At 41.7% G+C, this 24746-nt stretch overlaps 1 protein-coding gene across 2 annotated transcripts; it reads right to left on the bottom strand.

Annotated features, from left to right (window-relative positions):
• Nucleotides 1-990: 990 nt before the first annotated feature.
• Nucleotides 991-21067, bottom strand: LOC101778060 (structural maintenance of chromosomes protein 6B). Of its 2 annotated transcripts, XR_214633.3 has the most exons (29): nt 20864-21059; nt 20635-20740; nt 20045-20178; nt 19269-19324; nt 18166-18252; nt 17452-17772; nt 16613-16732; nt 15845-15979; nt 12935-13011; nt 12781-12856; nt 12015-12089; nt 11781-11885; nt 9639-9805; nt 9458-9560; nt 9219-9331; nt 7335-7539; nt 7142-7270; nt 6933-7047; nt 5785-5870; nt 3732-3827; nt 2806-2942; nt 2616-2718; nt 2293-2372; nt 2104-2182; nt 1954-2011; nt 1701-1798; nt 1522-1616; nt 1285-1419; nt 991-1130 (listed from the first exon to the last, which is right to left on the bottom strand). XR_214633.3 is itself a non-coding variant. In XM_004956268.3 (28 exons), exons 1-28 carry the CDS (start codon nt 20970-20972, stop codon nt 1362-1364), a joined length of 3123 nt encoding a protein of 1040 aa, XP_004956325.1. In that variant the 5' UTR covers nt 20973-21067; the 3' UTR covers nt 1000-1361. The 2 variants fall into 2 exon arrangements, 1 of the variants encoding a protein (XP_004956325.1); XM_004956268.3 differs by having other exon boundaries at nt 1000-1419; nt 20864-21067.
• Between the last annotated feature and the right edge of the window lie 3679 nt (nt 21068-24746).

Below are 24746 nucleotides of genomic sequence, written 5' to 3'. Positions count from 1 at the left end.
GATGCTATTTTTCAAAAGACTGGAAATAGCCACCACAATTTAACATGATCCATCCATTTCTAATCCAACAGCTGCTTTTTCTTCTATTCACGACGTCCTCCCCGCAGCCCACCTCTGTTTGAAAAGACTAGAGCATGCCTAGACTAGAGCATGCCTCCTCTCTGACGATTCCAAAATTGCAACTTTGTATTTGGATTAGATTGATCGAATAGGAGGGCTAGGCCTCAACCAGATCCTCTCTCGTACTCCTTCCGTCTAAATTGTACGTCATTTTGACTTTTCTAGAGAGCACGGATCAGTATCACAGGGCCAAGGCAGGTGACGGACGCATGCGCCAACGGTAAAATGCTGTGCCGATTTGTATCCCTCGCGGAGCCATGTTGCAGCGAGCCAGCGATTTTGCATGGCCCCATGCAGTGGCTAATTAATTGTTTGGCCAGGGAGACGTTGGATGGAAGGGACGGGACAACGATCCGGTGCGGTTGTAACTAAGACAGCAACTTAAGCAGTCGCTGCACGTGAGGCGTGTTACTGTTGACTACTGTACAGTACAATATATATCCTGTTTACCGTCTAGAATTTGCTACTGTAGCTACGGATCTCATCCGCTTATGAGAGAAATGGACGATCCAAGTTGCTTGCAGTCCGTACCGTGCAGTCGTCGTTACAACTGCACTGGATCTCCGTCGGAAGGGACGCGGACGAGCGAACGAAGATCCCATCGTATAGGCTGTTCAGTTTCCCGTGCGGCTAATTAATTGTTTAGCGAAATTAATCCCCTGCGTACAAAGGATGAGTAAACTAGGATACGCAAAAGCAGAAAACTAGGATACGCCTAAGAAAAGAAAACGAAGGGAGGAGTTGTGACTCCCAATAGGATAGTTGGATTGAAATGAGATTATTAAGAAGCTGCAAAATCAACCCTTCCAATAAAAATAATATTGGAACATTCCTAACTGGTTATTGGAAAATATGGAATACTGCTGGAAATGCTCTTAGTTAGCCTAATTAAGTTTGATATTTTGATGAGGGAATAAATTAGGTTGAATAATGCCGTCTAACACCTTGAAGAGCTAGGCGGCCGATTGACCCCACCTATACGGCTCCCCCGCTTCAGTTCATTTCAAGGCCTAAGGACAGACATCAGCCACGCATTAACATTGTAATACACATGGGATCATGATCAAATAGCAATGCAACAGCTGGTGCAGGGTCACAAGCTCCTGATCAAACCCTGCATAAGCCTACACTTTAAATAAAATAAGCTATGTACAAACAAAATACCGAAGTAGCAGTTCCAAGCAAATCCACTCCAAGTCGGAGACGGGCCCTAGGGCATCATTTACAAGGTGTACTGAAAGTCAACCACGTGGGGCTGCCATTTGCTGCTTCTTGATCCGGTCCCCAGCCTTAACCATGCTGAGGAGAGACATAACATATATGAGTAGCCGATAGAGACAGTTATGATTTATGAAGCGGTGAAGTTTGAAACAACACAAACATGAGATTGCATCGACAGACCTGATATCGTGAGGGGTTATAAATATCCACTGAGAACCCTGTGCAATAGCAAAATCTACTAGGGTGTCTAAGCTTATTTTGCGGCTCACCGCATCCTGCCAAATTCAGATGCCATCAATTACAAAGTTTTGCCTGTCCTTATCTGGACAAAGAAAATGGTAAAGGTCGTGAGTCCTCACCATGAATACATCAAACTCATCCATGGCCCTAAAAGGTGATTCTGTCATTCCATGAAGAGCTAAGGTGAAGCAAAGCGTTGAAAAAGATCGTTCTCCACCTAGAGAAAGAGACAGCATCAACAAAAAGCTCTGCAACTACAAACACTAAGCAAAAGGAGTTACAATTTTATATGGGTATTTTTTACCAATTTTTTCAAGAATAAATAAACTTGATAAAATCTTACAACTGAGACTGATTAGAAGCTGCAACTACCTGAAAGTCCTCTAGTGTCTCTAATGGTATCACGAGACGTGTCTTGAGGCATTGTCAGCTACATCAAACGCCATAAACATGTTACTTAGATTAGTTCAAGAAACAGGTCTGTGTACATTCAGATAAGGAAAGCTAGTGAAAGCAGATCACCTCAACAGAGAGAACTTGGTTTTTATAATCTACGTTGATGTGCCCACTGATACCTTTCTTTCCCAGATGCTCATTGAACCTTTCATATATAGAAAGGTGGCAGAACTCTCAGGGCTAATCATTTTTATGCAATAGAGGGCGATCTAGAAGAATGATTGGTGGTTAGCATCAAAACAAGAAATTACTTACAGCCATGTCAGCTGACGCTTCAAGAGGCCAGCATTTCTTTGGAACTTCTTCCATCGCAAGTCCAAAGCCTTTTGACATGCCTGCACAGAACGACGAACTTGGTTGAAAACAATCCATTATGAGTGCATTGAGCCTATCTAATATATCTAACACCACTAACAATAGTTGAATATGACTGAATCAATACAAAAATATTGCATGAGGCATAATATTGGGGATATTGTATGTATCCACAAGCAAAATTGAATAGTTAAAAAATAACCACCAAACTCATTAAGAAGGAAAATAGATTAGCCATTTTCAGAATCATATAATGTGCTTACATTTAATTTGTCTCTAAAACCAGCATACATTTGTTGTTTCCTCAAGATTTTCTGTCTCGTTTTGTCATGCAAGGCTCTCAGATCATCAATGCTCTCAGTATATCTGCACAGATATTTTTTTAGGAAAAGTATCAGAACCATATTATTTATTTACCTTTGTGCAGATATGTGCAAATAAATGGTCGCAGACCTTCTGCTTTCTTGCTGTAATCTCCGTGTCAATTTATTAATTTCCTCACTCAATTGTTCTAGGGTGGATCCCGCAACACCCCCCAGAGCTTCCACTTCACTTTCAATGCATATTTTTGAAGCTTTCTCAAAGTACTCCTAAAGAAGAGTATAAAATCATTACTGGACATGAGACAAATGAACCTACCTATCTAATTGAAATTGAAGCAGAAGTGATACTCAGGTTACAAGATAAATCTGATGTTGAGTTAAAAATGCTGAAGACAGAGCTTTCAAGGTCACAAGATAATTCTGATGTTGAGTTAAAAAAAAAAGCTCAATACGGAGCTTTCAAGTCCTCCAATCATCAGTGTCAGTGGTATATGCTTCAAAACTGAGAATGACTTAATATAAATCTTTTTTTTTCAAAAATGCTAATATAAAATTGCTGCTTTTAGAACTGCTTTCATTGTAGAACATTCTACCCAATGTAATAGGTACGCATATTGAGTTGCATGCACCAACCAATTCAACCTAAAAGCTTAAACTGATGAGGAGAGGTGGGCAATTCACTTATACTCCAACACTCCCCCTCACGTGCAGGCTCCCTCAAGCCGCATACGTGGAGATTGGAGTGGGCTGCAATTATTTTATTTAATCACGCCTGCCAGGATTCGAACTCGAGACCTCTGGCCTTGATACCATATTGAGTTGCATGCACCAATCAGTTCAACCCAAAAGCTTAAGCTGACGAGGAGAGATGGGCAATTTACTTATACTCCAACAACGTAGAATACTAAATACCTACTAAGGAGGTTCTGTACCGTTCAAACACAAGGTGCAAATTTGAATTAGAATGTATGATCTTTTCATGATGCAACATAGCTCAATACACCTAAAAAGGAGGTGGCTTTAGCAAAGGCATATTGCCAGTGACAAAGGAATAACCTGATGAAGCTGTTGAAGATTTGTGTACTCGGTTTCAGCCGTTTTAATAGGAGCCAAAACCTTCCTTTCCATGACATCTTCATAGTGAGCTTTCTCCTGGAAAGGTTTAAGAATACAATAAAATTAAGTACCATGAGTGGAACTAGTGTTGTGTAAATGTTATCATGTAAACCTACAATATATATGTTAGAACAATATAGCAAAGCTTTCTTGTTTTATCTCCTTTATATGAAAGGGATAGATACAATAATTATAAGCACTAGAAAGTTCGACTTTAGTTTTATTTAGAATAGCATGCTTAGTTTCATTCTCAAAAAGAATTTGAAGGAATAGGTAACAGACTAGTGCATTTAATAGCATTTGGTGACGAGTGGCGAACCAGAACACAGGGTATTTTTCATGTGGCATCAAAGAGATAAGTAACCCAAGGAGTGGAAAAGGAGCTCTTTTTTATAAACCATATTCAAATGTAATTACATTTATCACGTATTCACATGTTTCACATAGCCCCTCTGTACTACCATCATAAGACAAAACCTGAGAAACCAACACAAGATCTTGCCTAGAACATATGAGAAGAGGCCACTAAATGTGCACCCATATCTAAGCTAAGGTTTGAGGAAACACTGTATTGCAAGGGGAGAATCACCAAGGACCTTAATCAGCAATGGGTGCAAGCAGCCACTACATCCACAGTAGTCTACTTGAGTTGCAATCAATTGCAATTTGTTGGCTATTCAAAAGGTTTGCCATCGCCCCAACCACCCTCTCTGGCACATCCATGTATCACTTGTGCTAAACTCTTCTGCTGTGACAGCTGTAGCAGTGACAAACAGGTGGCTGAGAACATTGATATTCATTATTGATGATTGCTAGATCCCTAATAACAAGGGCCTTTTGCATGCATATTGTATAAGGACAGTGATAGCTTAACAACTTGCAACATCCGAATCCAAGATACCATTAGGAAGTAGCAAGTCCAACTAGTGTGGGCCTTGGAGTAGGCCTGTGCCACCCTCGATGCCTTCTGTGTGCTGCCGCTAACCTGCGCCACCCTTGCTGTCCCTTCGGTCATTACAACCAGTGAAGATCTTTCTTCACCCTCAAGTACAAAGTTGTTGAATCTCTCTAGGTAAGATCTTAAGATCGATTCGGTTGTTAACCGTAATGAGTAGTAACTGTATGTGGCTGATTAGACCCAAAACTCTGGAACAGAGCACACCAAAGCACCAAATCCATGGCAGAGTCAACAAGGACGTCAAGGGATCCATATGGGGAGCTAAAGGAACGGCGAGGTGGCTGCATGGCCTACGACTGGAGTGGAGACATGGAACTACTGGTCTGCTGCGAAGGGTGATAGCAGTAAGGACTGCACGAAATCGCCGTCATCATTCTGCAAATACCAGGTTTAAGTGAGACAAACTATATATCCATGGTTTTCTGAGACAATGACCATAAAACCACAGGTTCCCTGAAATTTACCCTTTTGATATGGATCCCAAACAAGTTGTTTTATTCCTAACAAATTCCAAACTGTACCTTATATTGATTAAATTAATTTCTGGAAACAAAAGACAGCATGCCTCCTTTGGTATTATATTTGTTCAAAGTACTGTCACCAACACTGTTGCCTCTTGCCATCTTCTCAGACTTGACTGGCCCCCCTCTTCCCCAGCTATTTCTGCCTCCTAATTCTCTTATATTTTTATCCATGAACCAATTCATCCTCACGTGGCACAGCCATCCAACACCGAATTCTTTACTTAGATCTAGCAGTGGCCAAAGCAGATGTCTGAGAGGAAGAAAAGGCAGTGATTTTGAGGGTGCATGGGCTTAAGTTACACTTAAATAGCTTGCACAATGCAACACTTCGCCCCTGATCGAGCTGTCATGCCATCTGTTCAGCTTTTATACTAACTTTGCCACACTTGTGGCAGCCAGTTTGTAAAAATATGAACTGATATTTGTTCGAGAAATATAAACTGATATTCAAAGCTCATAGAAAGCAACGAGTAGAGCACACAAACTAATACTTAGAATAAGAGAATTGCACCTGCTGAGCATCATGTATTTTTTCTTCGACAAGCTGCAATTCATGCTCTACATCACTAATAGACCCCATCTCAGCATATGCAGATTCTGAAATAAAGCATTTTGAAATCAGTACGTATAGATAATCAACCATGGCTAAGCAGGCTACCATAGTTAGCAGTTCGTTAAGATTTCAAGGATTAAAGAGCATATATTTCTGCAAACTGTAGCCTACTTCGCCACGGTTTTTTCAAGGATTAAAGAACATCAATAACTTCCCCGGATTTTTCCCTCTGGTTTTGCCAACTGTAGTTTTAAATCATACTGACTATTATTGGGAAAATGAGTTGGCAATCTAAAAGTGTTGCATAATGCATGGTCAAAATAGAAACAGATGGAACAACTATGCATGGGTTTTGATACAAATTTAAGCAGACAGATAAAAAAAAGAACTTATTCCAAAAGGCTAAACACTAACTAGAATTATGTCTTTACTAAAATAAACAGAGTGGGGAAATTTCAGTATAGGGCTGGAAAAGCCAAATAAAAGCATCATTATAACTCTTAACACAAGAAAGACCCCGTGTCACACTGCTCACATTATAACATTTTTTCTGGATGGTTGAGGAGGGAAAATTTCAAAATCACAACTGGTACCCCTTCCAGAATAGATTACACTGAGTCAGACTCAATTCGAGCAGCCACACCAGCCAACCTAAAATCAAAATAAAACCAGCCTGGCACGGTACCAGCTAAGTCGCAAGACTAAGGGCAGAAATGTTTCCCCATACTTTCTCTCAAACCAGCAAGATTAAAATATGAGCTGTCCTACTCCTACAATGAACGTACAAGTATTTTTGTATTGTCTGCTGACAAAAAAGGTGATATAAAGAGTGTCCTTGAGTTAAGGCAGGATATAACAGTTTCACAGTCAAATTTATACAGTTTTCAAGTACATTAGATCTTTAACAAATTGAATTACTTTCAATATCCAGATGGTTTATATTTTGCAAACTTAACTTGCCACCCACTGTTTATGTCCTTGCTGGCACATCATGGTGTTACATGTGCTTTCTTGAAGTTCTTATAACCCCATAACTATAATATGACAATAAAGTATGATAAATCAAATGCGAAGAGAATAAGCATTAATGGAAAAAGGGATGATACCAATAAAGTCCTTGTAGGAAGCTCTTTTATTGTTCTCTTCTTGCAAAGCATCTGTTAGTTTCAAATTAATTTTCTGCAGAACTAATTCTTTGTTCCCAATATCTTCCTTCACTTGCTGCAGAAGTAGGTAGCAATAGTCAATTGGTCAGGTTCTTGCTTAGATAATGAGGATTAGTTGCAATGAAGTAAAAGGATAATCACGACCAAACCATCATTTCAGCCACTAGTTCGGAGGTATCCACAGCAGTATCATGATTATTGTCAGCAGAAAGCTTCTTGGTATCATCTAACTGCAGTTTTTTACGCTCCAGACGCCGCTCCTCATCTTCTCTTTTTCTCTGTCAAACAAGAGGAATTGCCATCGGATGACTTAAAGCAAATTGTAAGCAATCAGAATTTTACCTTCAAACTTCTGAGCTGCAATTCGATTTTTCCTCGCTGAACAACTAATTCACTTTTCTGACCCTCCCTCTCTAAGTTTATTTGCTCAATTCCAGTAGCTTCATTCTTCATTTCAGTTATTGTTTCTCCTACAGAAGTGCACAAACGTCCAGCTCTCCACTTTCTATTTGGAGGAAGAATGGTCTGAACAGAACCTCTACAAAACCTGCAAGCAGTGGCAACAGAATCATCTGCTCATCATCATTTCTTTTATGAAAGACACTTTGAAACATTAAATGAATCAGTAAGGATGCTGCAGAAATAGAAAGCACCAGCTCCCCATTGGCAAGAGTTAGAATATGATGAGCTCTAAGTTGGTGCAAACTACCACCCAAATTTTTTAAGGTTGCCAATTTGTAGCATTGTCTGCAATTAAGCATGCTAGCAACCAAATTTAGTGTGATTTACAAACTACCAATGTTAAACCAGTAACATCTGAGAGACCACTAATCATCTCAATAAAATTGCCCACCGGCACAGTGAAAGATTTCTAAGGGGCTAAAGAAATCATGTTATTTTCAAACCAAATTTTTCACCTTACATGCAAGGAAACAAATTTGTTAAACAAGTTGGTGTTGATTTTCTTAAAATCTCAGCAGATGGAAAACCACCAGATGAATGTTAGATGGTAAGTTAGACAATTGGAAAACATATAATCTGAAAAACAAGTTAGCAAGTAGTGCATGCTGCAGTTGTCTTTCTATAAAAATTTTTATGTGTTTGTATAGGAAAGGGGGGATGAGCAAATGCCTAGAACCCTAAGGCCTAAGTGCACTTTGCAATATTTATTTTCTGCAGTGCTTCACATGTACATTTCCCAGTAGCTAGTGGACAAATGGCTAGAGTTAAAAAAGAGTATGAGCCAAGCAACAGTTGCCAATGTTAGTTCTCCAATGAACGTCTCCTTCCGGAGAGCATTGGTGGGTAACAAACTAGTGGATTGGCATAACTTAGTTGCAAAAATTGCGAAGGTACAGTTGAATGATAGGAGAGACCAGTTTATTTAGGGATACTACCAAAGTGTTTTCCCTATGCAGTCAACGTATAAGGTCCTCATAAATGGTAGCACGCTAATTACAAATAAAGAAATATGGAAGATGAGGCTAACTTTGAAAATCAAGATTTTTATGTCGTACCCGAAATGGGTGTTATACTAACTGAAGGCCACTTAGCATGAAGAAACTGGAAAGGGAGTCAAAAGTATTGTTTCCACAGTTTTAATAAAGCAATTCAGCGTCTCTTTTTTTATTGTCATTTTGCTAAGTTCCTTTAGCATACAGTTCACATTGTGTTTGATACTGCACATCTGCACCTAGTAACTTAGATGATCTAATTATTCATTGGCTTATAAGGATGGGGTCTAATATTCGGTCACAGGTGTTGGTAGGAGTTGCTGGCCTGCTGCTCTATGCTGGACTAGTGGGCTTTGTGGCTTAGCAGGAATTATGTAGTTCTTGATAAAGGACAAACTAAATCTTATATGCAGGTGCTATACGAGGAACGCATTGGCTCTGGTTTTGGGCGTTGCTGCAGCGAAATAAAGAGAATAAGGAAATGGCGATCTTTGCATGCTGCATGGCACGTTGGAGACAACAGTCTTGCAGATTTCTTGCTTCCCATGGATGGAGATTAATAGAATTTGCTACGAATGTCCCTCATTCGAACCACAAACGTACTGTCATGGTGTTATTTGCTTATACTCTCATCACGGTTGTGTGATGCTCACGGCGCATGGCTGTAACTATGTAATAAGTATGATCTGATGCCTCTATGGAGCCTGAAGCCACTGAAGCCAGAGTATGAGCAAAACCTGATCTAAAAATAAGGAGTACCAATGAGACTTACATTTTGTAACCATCTGAAGTATATACTTCCTTCAGATTTCGTATCCTCTGATCAAATGCGACAGACTTTCCCATTTCATAATCTTGTACTAGAACCTGTCTCTCTGCATGGCCCTGAAATAGAGATACTTTTACCTAAGTGTTGATCAAAATACATTTCAAACTGAAGCATATGAAGAAAAAACAAAGAGAGATTACAGGGTTAGTCTAAAGATAAACAAATTTCTGAAGATGTGCTACCTGATCCACCAATACATTTAGTATAGTAGGACTTTCTGAACGGATAACTGAGAGTATCGTCGGGTGTGGTGTTGAAGGAACCAAATGATTTGGGATGTCATGCCTATTAAAAGAAGATTGAATAATACTTCATTTGAGACGAAACCAAAGGTGTACAAAACAGAACACCTAATCATCTTACAGTGGTTTAGCAAAGTCATATATAATAATTTGAAGGTTGCGGTAGTTTGCTTCCTTCGCACATTCTCGTAAAAGAAGTGAATCCTTATGACATGAAACAATGAAAGCATCTAAGAGCCTCCCAAATGCACAATCAACTGCAACAGACCAGGAATCGCTGGACAGTTCCTGCATTACAACGAGCACTGTTATTGTGTGGAAACAACACCATTGCTATTTCGTGTGGGATAACACAAAAACTACTAATTTCTATCACCACATTGTAGTGCAACAGAACTAAAAAAAGACTCCAGCGAATAGGGGAACGAGATTAATTGCCAGCTAATTAGAAACCCAAATTAGTATCATAAATCAATTTTTGTTCATGACATTTGATGCAAGGAGAAGAAATATGAATAAAGTGGCTCAAATGAACAGAGGTAAACAGCAGAAAAATAGCCATATTTTCCTTTATTAAGGAAAAATAAATCATTTGGAATAATGTAAAGACCATGCCATAGTGAAGCCAAAAACAGTCAACATATGCATACAGCCGAAGAAAATAAAGGAACGAACAGAGGACAGGGCATTGGGCAGATCACAATCATAAAGTACAGTAGGTTTAAGGCTTGGTAGTAACCAATTGATCTCTTTTCAGGATGAATAATTTGACTGAGATGGACACATCAAATCTATGTGTAATTAAACAGCATATTTAATGAAGCATAGAAGATTTGAAGGGGAGAAAAGCTCTGCCCTTCCATCTCCTGGACAGAGAGAGGGGAGGGCAGAATGCTCTGGTGTCCCTTCCAGTTAAGTACGAGGCTTCACAAATACTACTCAATATTTCTCATGCCTTTTCTCGTTCATGGTTCAAGGTGAATACAGCAGATCAAAACAAATACTCAGGGTGATATGGCTCAAACAACTGGCAGCAGCAGCATGCTCGCCCTCTCAACTTAGCATGACTTGTTCCAGCCAAGTGCACCCTTGAGGTGAATATAGAGGCTCTGAACAGCAGGAACAGGGACCGCATTTATTTCTTTCTTGCTTAATAAATCCTAGCACAAGTTATTGCCAACACTGTTTTAGTTTAGTGGTAAGCTCCCAAGTTGAGGGAGACACCAACCAGGGTTCAAATCCTGGTGGCAGCAAAAAAAATCCCCTCACTAGCAACCCGAAAAAATACTGGCAAGGCACTGGCCTGTGGCACCTATGGTTGGTTTGGACCCTCCTACCACGGGGTAGTTGCAGTGGTCGCCAACCCAGTTGGTTCTGATTGGCCCAGGTTACGGTACAGGCCCTATAGGGTGAAGCCGGGGTTCGGGGGGTTTCTCGGCCGGATTGGCTGAGATTTCTTCTTAGTGTAATGCCGTGAGGGCGGTCTTTCCCCCCGCCGGTCAAGTTTTTTTTTTATTGCCATATAGACTAGGCACCATCTACAAGACAAAAGCTAAGGCCAATCACACAACAACATGGCTAACAAACTCAATCAAATCTAAACAATTGCTTTATCCCTAAGAAAACAGCTCAACAAACTAATTAATAGTTTAATACACATGACACGGAAGGAGCAGAGATACAAGACCGCGAGCTACTGTGCCAGGCTGACCGCCATATGGCATAACAAGGAAAAGGTCTATCAAGGACATATCAACTGCACAAAGTTACACTAAACCACTTCACAGTACAGTTTGCCAAAATTTGACAGCCATAAACATGGAAGGTTGCAACTTGCAAGTTTGCAACCACTTACAGAATACCAGTAAATACTAAATACCGTGCAAAAAAAGAAACTTAGCTATTAAATTTTGTTTTAAAAGCCAAAAAAACTGGTCAGACAGGATGAGACCGGTTGAGAGCTATTCCCTCCGTTCCAAATTGTAGGTCGTTTTGACATTTCTAGGTTCATAGATATTATTATGCACCTAGACATACACTATATCTAGATGCATAATAATATCTATGAACCTAAAAAGCTAAAACGACCTACAATTTGGAACGGAGGGAGTATCTTTGAAATTTGAAAACTTTGAGTTATAATTTGCAATTAGAATGATATTATTACCCTGATACCAAGTTATTGAGACTAATCGAGAGCAGGTATAGTAATCAACAGAGACAACTCAAGACAATCAAAATAATCAAAATAATACTTTCGTACCACATGAGCTCCTATTGGACCGACAGGAGGGCATTTAAATCTACTCTGATGTCTCTCTATCGATCGAAAGAGGCTCAGAACTCTATCTCCTCCAAATGCTGTTACCTGCAAAGAAGCATCACCACCAGCATGTAAACAAAAATACTACCAAACAGTTGCTACATTAAAAGTCAGAAAACACAGGACAGTATCACAATAGAAATAGTTACAGCTAACTGAAGCACTGGTTATTACTTTATCGTGTTGGCGCTGTTGAAAATCCCTAATTTGAGATTTCAGGTGATTGATCTTGCGGGCGTCTTCAGCTATCTGCAAAGAAACATTTAATGGAATATACAGTACAAGACCCAGAAGATCCAAAGATAAAGAGAGGCATGACAACTCATAACCATAGCAGCACTGGCTAACTTTATATGCTGGAGAAGGGACTTGCCAGTAATGGGTTCAAGAAAAATAGTGAAGATGCATGGTCAAACGAAAGAAACTAAAAAGTCAAATCTCATTTAAGCTTAGAAAGATAAGAGCATACATGTTTAAAGTTATAAACAAAACTATCAAAGAATGACTCAGATATACTTCCGCAGAATATGCAATTTTCAATAAAAACTACAGAAAATAATTAATAAAACTAAGAAAAGTTGACCGATGTTATAGACTCCCTTAAATCCAGTAGATGGGGAAATTGGTATTAAAGAGAGGAGTAATGGTGTGTCAACTACTGAGAAGAGGAAAGAGGCAATACGCATGGATTTAGTGTACTTCCGATCACACATTAAGTTGGTATTAAAGACCCAGGACATGAGTTAATTGGTATTAAAGATCCAGGACATGAATTATTGATTGTTGAGGTGGTGTTTCAAGAGATGAAAATTCATCATGCAAAAGACCTGGTTCTCTTGTAGCACATTTGGGGATCATTACAAGACACAAATGAATTAGCCACACTCTGGGCACATTGCACATCAACGACCTAGTTTGGAGAGGCAGAAGTCACAAATACCTTTTTTTCAATGTCACCGATGCTTTTAGTAATGCCCCATAGTTCTTCAGATAATTTCTTCTCTTCCTCTTTTAACCTAAATAACACAAAGGCAGCATCAAGAACCAATAACAAAACTTGGTGACACATAAGTAATAAGGATGAAAAAACTGACCTTGTAGCACTTAAATGAGCAGAGTTGATCTCCTGCTGTAGTTCCCGCATTTTGTCCTCAATTTGAGATACTTCAGCCTTCAATATGATGTATAAATTATTCAGATGAGATGGAAAAATTGGAAATTCGAAAAGAAAAATTGAAGGTTCCAAAGAAAAATAAATATACAAGAAATGACCAAGAGCTCCAGTGCTCCCATTATCACATCCAACATGTTGCACTTTTTTGAAACTTCCCCCAAAAATCATGTCAGTAGGACACAAAGTTAAGTAAACCCAGAAAAAATCAATTTCAACTTTACCTAGATGCCAAGAAAGCAAATGGACAAGCAGTTAGTACGTCATTCTTCATCATGTGCTAACAGTACTCCTTGTGTTTGTTGAATCTCGATATCAAAGATGAATTTGGAGTTGAAATTGCAGGTTTACTTAACTTTATGTGTACGTTATGTGTTTTTATGGATTTTTGGAACATTGCAACAGGTTGGATCGATCGTATTCTGACAAGGGGACGCCGGATCAGGAACCAATTTCCCTTAAAAAATGATAACTGGCTTCACTAGCTACTTCACTTTTTAATGTAAAACACATTGGAGCAATTTAACCAGGAAAACAGTTTATTGGTGAATCATTTTTCCTTCAAAGCATAGCACCATACGAAACTGGACATTGCTAGTCATCCAAAGTCCAAACTACCAGCACCAGCAACTTGAGCCACTGGCTCTATGCCTCTACTTACAAGGCAAATTGATTGACTTTATGATTACTGATATGAACAGGTTTAGGGTTGGGTAAACATCCATCGGAGGGGAGCCAGACAGCGACAACTGGAGGTAGCACGTGCATGGCGCTATTGGAAGAAGGCATCTTAAGGAGAGAGGAACTCAGGGAAATACGAGACGCCAGCAGACACGTACTTCATCTTCTGCAACCTGCCTATCTCAATCCCCCTGGCTGGCTGGCTTTATAGAAATGGTGACACTAAACTTACTTCCTTGTCCTTATGTAGCAAACAACCCAATCCTGTCTAACAGTCTAACACTACTTGATTGCTAAAACTACAAGCTAAGTAACAGGCCAACAACTAATGCCTAGCTGTCGCAGATGTGCTGCTCCTTGACATGCCGCCTTGCTGCACTGCAGCTGCATCACTGGGCTTGCCCAAGGCCCCTAGCTTATCCAGCAACAATTAGTCTCCATCAACTTGGAGATAAAAATCAAGCGGGGATCCAGGGGCCTGGCAATAATTGGGTCTCTCCTAGGCAAACCCGCAAGTGAATTGTGGACACCCAAACCATTTATATCGCCGCTGTCTGGCTTTTGTCTCTCCCTCTTCACAGTCACTCCCATCCCATCGCATCCTCTCACTACAGGACAATATCACCTCCCCCCCCCCCCCCCACCCCAAAAAGAAAAAACTTGTTGCACCGTTCAGGTCCTTTATTAACTGATCGAGTAACATTGTAATAAGACTCAAGCAGATCGACAACTTAGTACTAGACTAGCGTCAGGTAGTTCTAGCAGGTGATACCAGAAGCAGAATGAGCAGGTACAGGCCTGTTTAACTTGCTACCATTCAATAGAACTGATCATGGACCGCCCGACCTGACAACCGGCCCAAAAAAAAACCGACCCAACTCAAACCCGGCCAGAGCATCGAGCTGGCTCGGGCCAAATTTTTTAACCCTGAGTAAATTTCGGGTCAGGCTCGAGCTGAGAATTTAGCCCACGGGCCGACCTGATGGCACGAGAAAATAAAACGAGAAAAAAAAATCCAGCCCAGCTAACCCCACCAGCCCAGCAAGCCCGATGCCCTCAGGTCTGCACATACAGAACGTTCAGTCTTATCCTTCCAGCCTCCTTGCCTTCGTCAAATTCATCTCGCTTATCCTCCCCAGCCTTATCATCTCGACCCGAGCAACACCTCGAGGAGCCAAAGACACGAACGCACTGCGCCACCCACGTGAAATCCTCACCGCAGCAGTGGCGCCGCGCATTCCCCTCTTTGGCTCCACGAGGACACCTGGCGAGCAGACACATCGGCCGAGCTGTTGGCCCACATGCAGCCGTTGCCGTCTTCCATCTCCCCATCCGATTAGTCTCTTGGCAGCGTGACTTCACTTAATGACAACACATAATAACTACCATCAGCACCACTGAACCATGAAGCAGGATGTCTGCATTGATGTCTACACCTTGACAGTGTTGACCAACCCTAGATCCATGCATTACTTTATCATCAAACAACACACGACTACACAAGATCAACTTAGTGCGGCCAGTAGCAACCCACCATGTCTGCCAATGGCAACCGTGTCGCCAGCGGCAATGTCTGCCACAACTGCCCATGTTAGCTCTGCAGCTCCCAAAACCACACTCTAACACTCACATGGTGTTTGCCACTGTCTCGCTGGTCTTGCAGACAGTTGAAAATGGAAGTACTCTGTAGTGTGAGGCTGTCATCATGGGACTCTATGACCCAATGTCCTGCTCCTAAGGTCGCTTACCCTAGATACCCTAGTTGAATGTGGTCCTTGTCTAGTACTCTAGTATCCTACCAGGGTGGGTGGGTGTGTTTTGTCTGGGAGATGGTATTCTATGCCCTCTCCGTTGTATTTTTTCCTTAATGGAATGAAGCTTAGCTCTCCTACATGTTCAAAAGAAAAAAAATATGGCGAGGCATACGGCATGTCATATCGTGCAATACCATGTACATTTGTGAGGAAGAAAATCTGAAAGAAATTGACCAAGAAAAAAGGACATGATTTGGTGTGTGTTGAGGATCTGGACTTCGCGCCACAACTTCAGGAATTGTTTTTTGATTAACTTCGCGGCTACTACAACCCATCACGTTGCTTGTCATTGCTATTGAGATAAAGTTAATTTTGAAAAAGAAATACATTCAGCATACCTGAGTTTCTTGCATATGCTGCAGTTCAAATTCATCAACCTGCACCTGAAGTTGTCTCACACGGTTATTCATTTTATTCAACATTTGCATACCGCGTTCATGCTCTTTCTCTAGATCCATCTTCAGTTTCCCAGCCTGCAAAGCAAAGGAACATGCTTTAATTAATAGCACAATAACCCAATTGGAAAGGACAGATGTAATATGTGCCAACACTTGAAAAACTAGGACACACACAAACGGTAAGGTTTTTACAGAATTTGCAGCCTGCAATTCTAAATTTACTTCAATTCGTCACATGCTTTCCCAATTGATTCCTTAACTGATATATTTATTAAATATACAGATGCTCATATAAGCACATCCAGATGGCAAACATAAAGTGGAACTGAAAAATTGCATGGAAGCAGTAAATTTGAACGATTTCACGATTGGTTGTAAAAATAAGATGGCAAAATCCATGACCTAAAGGTAAACTGCAGATCATAATTTGCACCAAAAAGAAAAGTATAACTAGCGAATTGCAACACATGAAGTGCAGATGCATGCATTAGTGTAATTTTCTAATTTATAAGACCATGCACGTGTAAACCTCTGCTATGAAAACCACATGCCACAGCAACAAGGTTATGCTTCTGAGTTAGAACATTGCCATCACAACAGGGTTATAACTTACGAGTCATAATGTATTTAGGTAATTATTGAAAAACATTATAGACAAATATATACAACAATACTAGCCTACTGGGAGCTACTTAAGACAATAAATACCTCATGCATGTCATGTTCCAATTTTTCCTTCATCCTCCTTACTTCTTGTGTCTTCTCCAGAAAAGATCTAACATTTTCTTTCTTCACAATAAAATCTTTCCTCAGTTCCTCTATAATAGCCTACAGCATAAGGCAAACTGAATTCAGTTAACAACCCATTAATATTCCAGACCTGGTATCCCAAACTCATTAATATAGCACAGAAATTTTTCAAGGTAACTACAATATCCTCAGTGAGTAGGAAGAATTAACTACTCAGACAAATGAAACTTGAAGATATTTTTATCTTCAAAAGATTACTTGGTAAATGGACAAATGGACTCCGAATTGGGCCATGAAATAATCAAATGACAAGTCAAGGTTTAAACATATTAAGAAGAACAATGTTGTTATGTATCAACAAATTTGGTGCTATAACCTGCATTGCAGATAACAATATAGATGTGCTAACTAGCTGACCGAAATTTCTATGGAGAGTAAAGATGAAACAAACAGCTTTGTTCGAAGTTCATTCCATTTACCATTACAAATTCCATATATGACAATTCAAATGCATTAAAGAAGTCTCTTTGAATTCATCATATGATCTAACAAAACTACAAGCAAAAAGTAGCAGTTAATCAGACACTGAATTTAAATTTAATATAATGCTGGCTAACAAACATGAAGTTCTTCTGGTGGTACTGATGGTTAGGAGTGATATTCCTCAACAAGAAATTGAATAAAGTTAGGCAGTCAGGTAACAATAATATCAAATAATATCACTGTGAACGTACAACAGGACATCATGCTGAGAAAAAAAAAAGGGACAAAATTGTTTCCAATAAAACAGCACTTACCGTATTTCGATCAATTCGTTCTTGGCATGCAGGGATACGCTCTTTGAGTTTCTCAAGCTTATTTGCTTGTTCCTCAATCTTTTTTACAACATCATAAACCCATGCCCAGGCCAACTTTTTCTTCAAGTTATCAATCTCATGTGCTATTTCTTCAATATGTTCCATATTCTTTATCTTCCCCTGAAGATCATCAAGATCTTTCAGCACTGGACCAATCGATTTTTCCAGTTCTTCAACTATAGAGTCCGCGCCAGTCAGTTTCTCTCTTATTGAACCAAGCATGTCATTCACTTGTTGAAGAAGAGTAGCCTTGAAAAAGAACTGATGCAAAATAGAAAGTATGAACAGTGAAAAACAAGAATGGAACCATTCATCAGTTATATTGGAGGAGAGCACATGCATGCACAAATGTATGGAACAATTTTGAGTTCAAACCGCAGTGTACTAAGCTCACCAGCTCAAGGCCAGCCAAAACGTATAAATGAAGCACTATCTTTCTCATGAAACAAAAATCATAAATAGTCTAGCGAGAATGCAAATATAAAATGTTGAGGCCACAGAAGGACATGAACTTGCATTCGCCAATTCAACAATAATAGACCACTGAGAGGCACATGAATCCAGGCACAGATGTTCCATTGCATAGATAAATTATGGCAGAAAGTAAAACGTCGTATGTGATTGTATTGCTAGAAACATAATGAAATTGGTTACCTTAAACTTATCCCTGTCATTTCCTGAATGTAAAAATTCTCTGCTTTTGTCTTGACTCATAATTACACAAGGATTTTCAACATCAATCTGAAAATTCGCACAGATGGATCAAGATGCAGAAAAAAGTATATCAGGCTATCACATTGCAAATAAGTAGTCGATCGATATCTACAGCGGGAATGCATGATAAAGCATCACAAGTAAGAATCTACAAGATTCTCCACTCTTAAGATGCCACAGTACCAAGCTGTCGTGTAGGCAGGAAGGCTGTAGGTGTCAACATGAGTTGAGTTGGGTGAGTTGGCGTGAGTGAGGCCAGAACTGTGAGCTGACCTATATAGCCAGCAGTGTATCGCGTGAAAGTTTTTAGACAAGAAATTAATCAAAAAGGAAGATCATCTTCCTCCTCACGTCATGTTATCCCTAGCTTCCCAATCCGAGATCGCTCCCTTCTTGGTTTTAAATGCCTGCAGCCAATAGTTGTCACAAACAGGCAGACCGAGAGAAGCATGATGGTGCTTCAAGCACCGTGGTTGCACATGTGTGTTAGATGGATGACAAGACATACACCACATGATTAATTTCCTTGTCAGTAATCCAGAGGAAATTTCCTTCTTGAGTTTGTTGATGCTACAATTTGATCAGATGACACAAGGATGTCACTAACTTCCTTTTCCACAGACCCCAACTTGAGCGGAAGGAGCTTTCAGCACTAGGTGCTCCCTTTATTGCTCAAATCTGAGTCTTTGCTTTTTCTTTTCAAGCTCTCATTTTCTCAACATATTGGAAATGGCTGGGGGCTTGAATGGGTGAAAGCCGCATGACGAAGAGAATTGTCAACATCAAGATGTGCAGTGCTCCTAAATTTCTAATTGAATTTGAGATATAACTTGTTGGGATGTGTGCATGGCATAACCTTACCATATGGCTGGAGTGCTCAGACATTGCAGCATGATAGATTTAATAATAGTACACTCATACTTTGCCTATTTTAAACAACTGTACCATGCCCAAAGCCAAACAAATAATGAAGGAGCAACCAAGCATCTCAAACAAACAAGAGCATTCTAAGCATACCATTCATAAGCTAACAAGCAACTTACATTAAAATGTTCAATTATTTCAACGAGATCATCTTTGCGATGCGCCACCTTCCTCCCTGTTCCAGTACATGCAGACAAACAGTTGATGTAACACAAGAATTCATGAGAGGGAAGTAATAAATTAATAAATAAAAGAAGCTATTCTATTAGTTTTATTTAGCAATCCGCAACTACCAATTTATTTAATTCACATTTAATGCCATTTCAAATTTCAGCCTATTCAGGTCCAAAATCTATTGTTATGTCTGTGATGCTACAGTTGTTCGCATCTTGTTTGACAGGCTTTTAGGTATTTATGATGGAAATGGAAGCAACACATAAAAAAAGCTGGGGCACCTAACACTCTGAATATGATTATATATTTATATGACGATAAGGAAAACTTTATGCACAGCAACGAGCCACGTACAAAGATTCAAGAGCATATGAGATTTTTGCCTAATCGGAAATGGGACATAATGCATGTTGAAAATTAGAAAAGAATGGAAAAGATGCAGCAGCCTAATATTGTAAAACGCCCTTACAGGTGTGACTAAATAAAAGCCAACAATCTCGAATTTAATAATCTAGGGATATGAAAACGAAACTTAGATACGAGAAATCTTACCTACTGACAAAGAAAACTACAATAACATTACAGCAAATAATACAGTTCATTAGAATGAAAACTGCAACCAACAATTGTCAACTTGGTGTCAAAACTTTATCCAAGAAAAGCAGCTTACAAATATGAGAACACAACCAACAATTGGGGAGGATAAATCAAGTAGTATTACCATGTTGATCCTTTAAAACTGTAGAACTACTTGATTCAGTAATCCTGCGTTCCAGTATAATTACATTCCCATATACTTCTGGCTTAAACGCATCTTCCCCGTGGTTACTGATATCAACAACAATGGAAGCATAGCTGCAGCATGAAATGTGAACAAATTAGACCAGGTTACAACTGTTCACAAAAAAAGGAGGTAGAAAACATCAAGTGGACATCAAGTGGGTGTTGCAAAAAGAAGAATGGGTATGGCAGATTCAGAATACACTCTGTGCATGAAAATGGTGGAGAAATTATTTTCCCCTTTTCAGCCTCAATATATTGCAAAGGCCTATAGCTCGAGGTGCATATTGGGGATATACTAGGTGTAGGCGTTTAGCGCAATGTTTGCTGTTCACCACATTCTAACTCGCAGGCAACTGTATCTATTAGCCACATCGACAGTTAACAGACAATGAAGTAATGGAGATCCACGAAAAATCGGTGGCCCTGAATAAAATTGATTTAACTATTTCTTTAAAGAACACTCATAGATTCTAAAAATGACATTCGGGCTAAAAGAAGGGAGGAAAGGGAAACGAGGGCGGACGCAACCTGCAGCCGGTCTTGATGAAGTCCTTGAGGGATGCGGCGCGCTGGGTGTTCTTGGCGCGGCAGCCGAAGGCGACGCAGAGGGCCGTGAGGATGGCGCTCTTACCGCCTGCGCCACAGCGGCCGCAGAGGAGGAGAGAAGAGCATCAATCGTCAGGGGTCCGCGGCGAGGAATGGGAAGATAAGCGAAGAGGGAGGGAGGGAGGGAGGGGGCTAGGGTTCACGAGCGTACTTCCGTTCTGGCCGGTGATGAAATTCACGTGTTCCCCGAGCTCGATGTGGAGGCTGGAGTGGCACATGAAGTTCTCCAGCCGGATGCGGGAGATCGTCCCCGCCGCCATCGCCGGCGACCTCCTCTCTATCTTTCTCTCTCCCCGCTCGCCTGTGGAAGCCAAAACCCGAAAGATGGGGGAGCGGGGATTTTGCGGGGGTTTTGTTTTGTGGGCGCCGGTTGCTTTTCGGTAGGAAGAAGCCCGCCAAAACCCCAAATGGGCGCGGGCCGCGCGTGGGGGAGCGGTGAAGTCGGGGATGGGGATTGGTTGGATTGCGTTTATATTTTTTTTAGTCTCGTTTGAATTAGATTTTAGATTCTCAAGAACTTAATTTTGGGTTGTTATCGAAAGCTAGATTTTAGGTAGGATTTTAATTGGATGTTCGGAGGAGTAGATTTGTAGAATCCAGATTTCGTTCTCTCTTATAACAAAATCTACCCGACTCTGGTGGGAAATATGCACCTAAAATATAGTCCAGATTTTATATGGAGGAAAAACATATAGATAAAAAATAATGCAAGCATATAATACATGTAAACAAGCAACATACTAACTAGAATAGGATTACGCACGGAAATTACTTAATGATTCCATGCAGAATGTAGTCGAATGTGTTGAAGTAGATGTTGCAGAATCACCAAGCGATCGCGTGTGGACACTGCCCAAAAACCTGATTGCCGCCCTGTGCAGGAGTCTCGCGGCAGTGGTTTCGGAGATCCTGCTTTTTTGTGGCGGAACCGCTCGGGTTAACTTAGCTAAAGCACAATTAAGTCGCCTAACACGCGATCATATAAAGTTAACTCGGCAATCTGTCGGATTTCATCCGATAAACCACTATACAAGACCAAGTTTGCATAGCTCACACGAAGGTGAGTGGTTCCAGAGAATACAACAGATCATCCACTTAAACAAGTACATTAAGTTCTTTCAACACTGGTTCGGAAAATCAAAGTTTTTACAGAGTTCATGAACAGCGGAAAAATAAATCGCAGAGGCTAGCGCCGGGTCGGATGTCACTGCTGAGGCCGATCACGACATCAATGATCCCTTTCCTCGCCGTCTGAGGAGGGATCCCACTCGACCGTCCACCCAGGAGGAAGCTGGGGAGGCCAACTGCCAACAACGGCGAACTCACGAACTTCAACATCACCTGAAAGATGTGCCACAAGCAAGGCTGAGCTGCTAAGCTCAACAAGACTTAACCGACCGGTGGGAAACTACTCCACCAACTTCTAGACATGCAAGGCTCTTTGGCTGAGGGTTTGTTTTGCCAAAAGCGACTACAATAGGTCTTTACTTTCAATATTTTAGCTCAGATTCTAAGTTCATTAACCAGTCTATATTGGCAACTTATGCTAAGCAATCATAGTTTCCAAACAATTTAAAGAACAAGCATCAAGGTTCACATCATCATCATGTTCCATCCTTACTCAGTGTAGCATAGTGATCAATCAGTCCCAAACTATGAGAGGCAGACGAATCGATTCGAATTTCTTAACCATGCATGGCGAACCTAATCTCACGACATCCGCGCACCACAGAGGGTCGCTTCCCTTGTCGGCCATCCCCATCAATCCCCTAACCCGTGTCAGGCCCACTTCTCTTGGTACAAGGTTCCACAGACCCGGCCTCTGCCGTTCTGTGACCACACTTGTCACCACATGCGACCGCAAGGGAAAACTCTGTTCCAGAGACAGTGGATCGAACCGCTCACGTCCTGATTCAATCAGGTACTAGGCTTCCCCATCCCATACTAGGTATGAGATTAGTACTTTCAAATACTTGATCATGAACACCAATACTTTCGACCTTAACAGATTCATGTAGACAAACGGGGCGATCCGCCGACCACCAAAAGAGTTCACCAGGCCCTGCCCGTCCACCGTCCTTATAGTGGTGCCAAAGGAGAACAAGCAACTCCTATAACTCGCGAGTGATAGAGAATCACTCGACTTTTACCGAGTCGTGTTAAGCACTGCAACTACTCGGACTTATCATGCTAGTGTTCAGATCAAGGTAACTGAATCATGCATCTAAGGTTTCAAACAACTCCTATAACGTAAATCCACATACATACAATTGAAGGCATGCACAAGTTTAGAAAAGTTGGGTTATGCTCCGGGGCTTGCCTTCGAGCGGGGTGGAAGCAAACGTATCTTCTGGGTGCTCTGCTTCAGCTCCTACAGGTGGCAGCTCGGCTACAACTCCGTCTTCTGATACCGGGTGCAGCTCGTACGTGCCGTCGGCGAGGTTTAGCTCTACACGGAATGCAAATGCAGGGGTTAAAACACTTAGACGGTTATTTCAACAACACTTGCAAGATTTAGCCCCAAAACTATAGCAAAACTACAGGAAAGGTGTGAAATCCCATTTTATTGGATTCTACTCAGGAATAGGATTCCAACCCAAGTGATTTCACACTTTTCGGATTTTTCCTCGATTTGAGATAAACTTCTCAAGCTTGGTTGATTCAGAACAAGAACAAGGAGTCGAATTGGGAAAACTTACGATCTGACCCTTAGACTTAAGAAATAACTGTATCGGGATCCTTAGACTTAACAAAGAGAAGTCCCCGAAATTTTACACAGATACCCTTGGTCAAAAGAAAAAGATACAGTCGAGCCCTCAGGCGAGGCGGATAAGGGTCGGGCGAAACAGACAGGGTCGGGCGAGACGGAAAAGGGGTCGGGCGGAACGGAGAAGGGTCGGGCGAGACGGAAAGGGGTCGGCAGCTTACCTTTAGGCCTACTGACGAAGTCTTGGGGTCGGGAAGGAAGCAAGCTCAGGCGGAACGATGAAAGGCGCTAAGGCTTGGGCGGCAGCGAGGTCCGGTAGTGCTCCGGCGGCGGCGGTGCTTCTTGTTGACAAAAAGTAAGTTCTAGCACCGTGCGGAGGAAAACCAGCGGCTGGTGAGTTTGGAAAGGCGGGTGTTGAGCGGAGAGGGGGAGTTCCTCAAAGAGCTTATGCGGCAGCGCTTGAGCACGAAAAAGAGGAAGGTGCGGCAAAGGCAGCGATGGCGAAGGAAACTTCGGTAGAGACTCCGGTACCCTTTTTATAGCTGCGCGGAAGAGAAGGAGTTCGAGCAGCGCGAGGATAAGGTCGAAGAGGATGGAGTGCTCTGCCGTGGGGACGATTGGTCGACGCCTCCATTGGCCGGCGAAGCGGAGCTTCGGGGACAAGGGTCTTACGGTATTGGGCACTGAAGATAGAGCTATGCAGGCGCGGTTTTGCCGGAGGGAAGGATTGGCAAGGACGAGCGCGGGGTCTGGTCGCGTCAAGCACCGGACTGGGTGCGGCGACTCGGCTAGCGTGTGGCAGGTTGGAGGGAAGGGGCACTACAGGCGAGGGCGTTGCAGGTGAGGTGACAAGGCAAGCGGCGACGCTAGCAAGCGCAGGACTAGCGGCTTTGCCGTGGCACGCTACTCGCGAGGCGGGGGAAAAGAGTTGTCACTAATGGCGCAGTGGTCGGTGAAAGCGGTATCGTCGCGGGGCGCGCGTGTGGGCAGTGTGACTGAGGAACGACGGGAAAGCTGGAAGGCGTTGGGGCGCGCGGCTGGGGATCCTGGTGAGGAGATGCGCGCGGGTGGCGAGGTGGAAAAGGGCTGCAGGGAGCTTCCGCACGCGATTGGGAAGGAGGCGCGATGATCCATCGTGTTGCGACCGGCGACTGGGCGAGGCGGAGCTCGTCGGGGAGGTTAAGGCACGCGGCGGAGAGGCTCTGAGACAAGGCGCATGCTTGCTCTGATGCGCTTGACCCGAGAGATCCGTGGGATCTGCTTCTGGGTCCATCTTCGAGTCTATAGCTCTCTCAAATTCTGAACTGCACCACTTCGACTCCCTCAA

The sequence above is a fragment of the Setaria italica genome, chromosome II (assembly GCF_000263155.2).
Source record: "Setaria italica strain Yugu1 chromosome II, Setaria_italica_v2.0, whole genome shotgun sequence".
Lineage (NCBI taxonomy): Eukaryota > Viridiplantae > Streptophyta > Magnoliopsida > Poales > Poaceae > Setaria > Setaria italica.
This window is presented reverse-complemented; position numbering and strand designations above follow the sequence as displayed.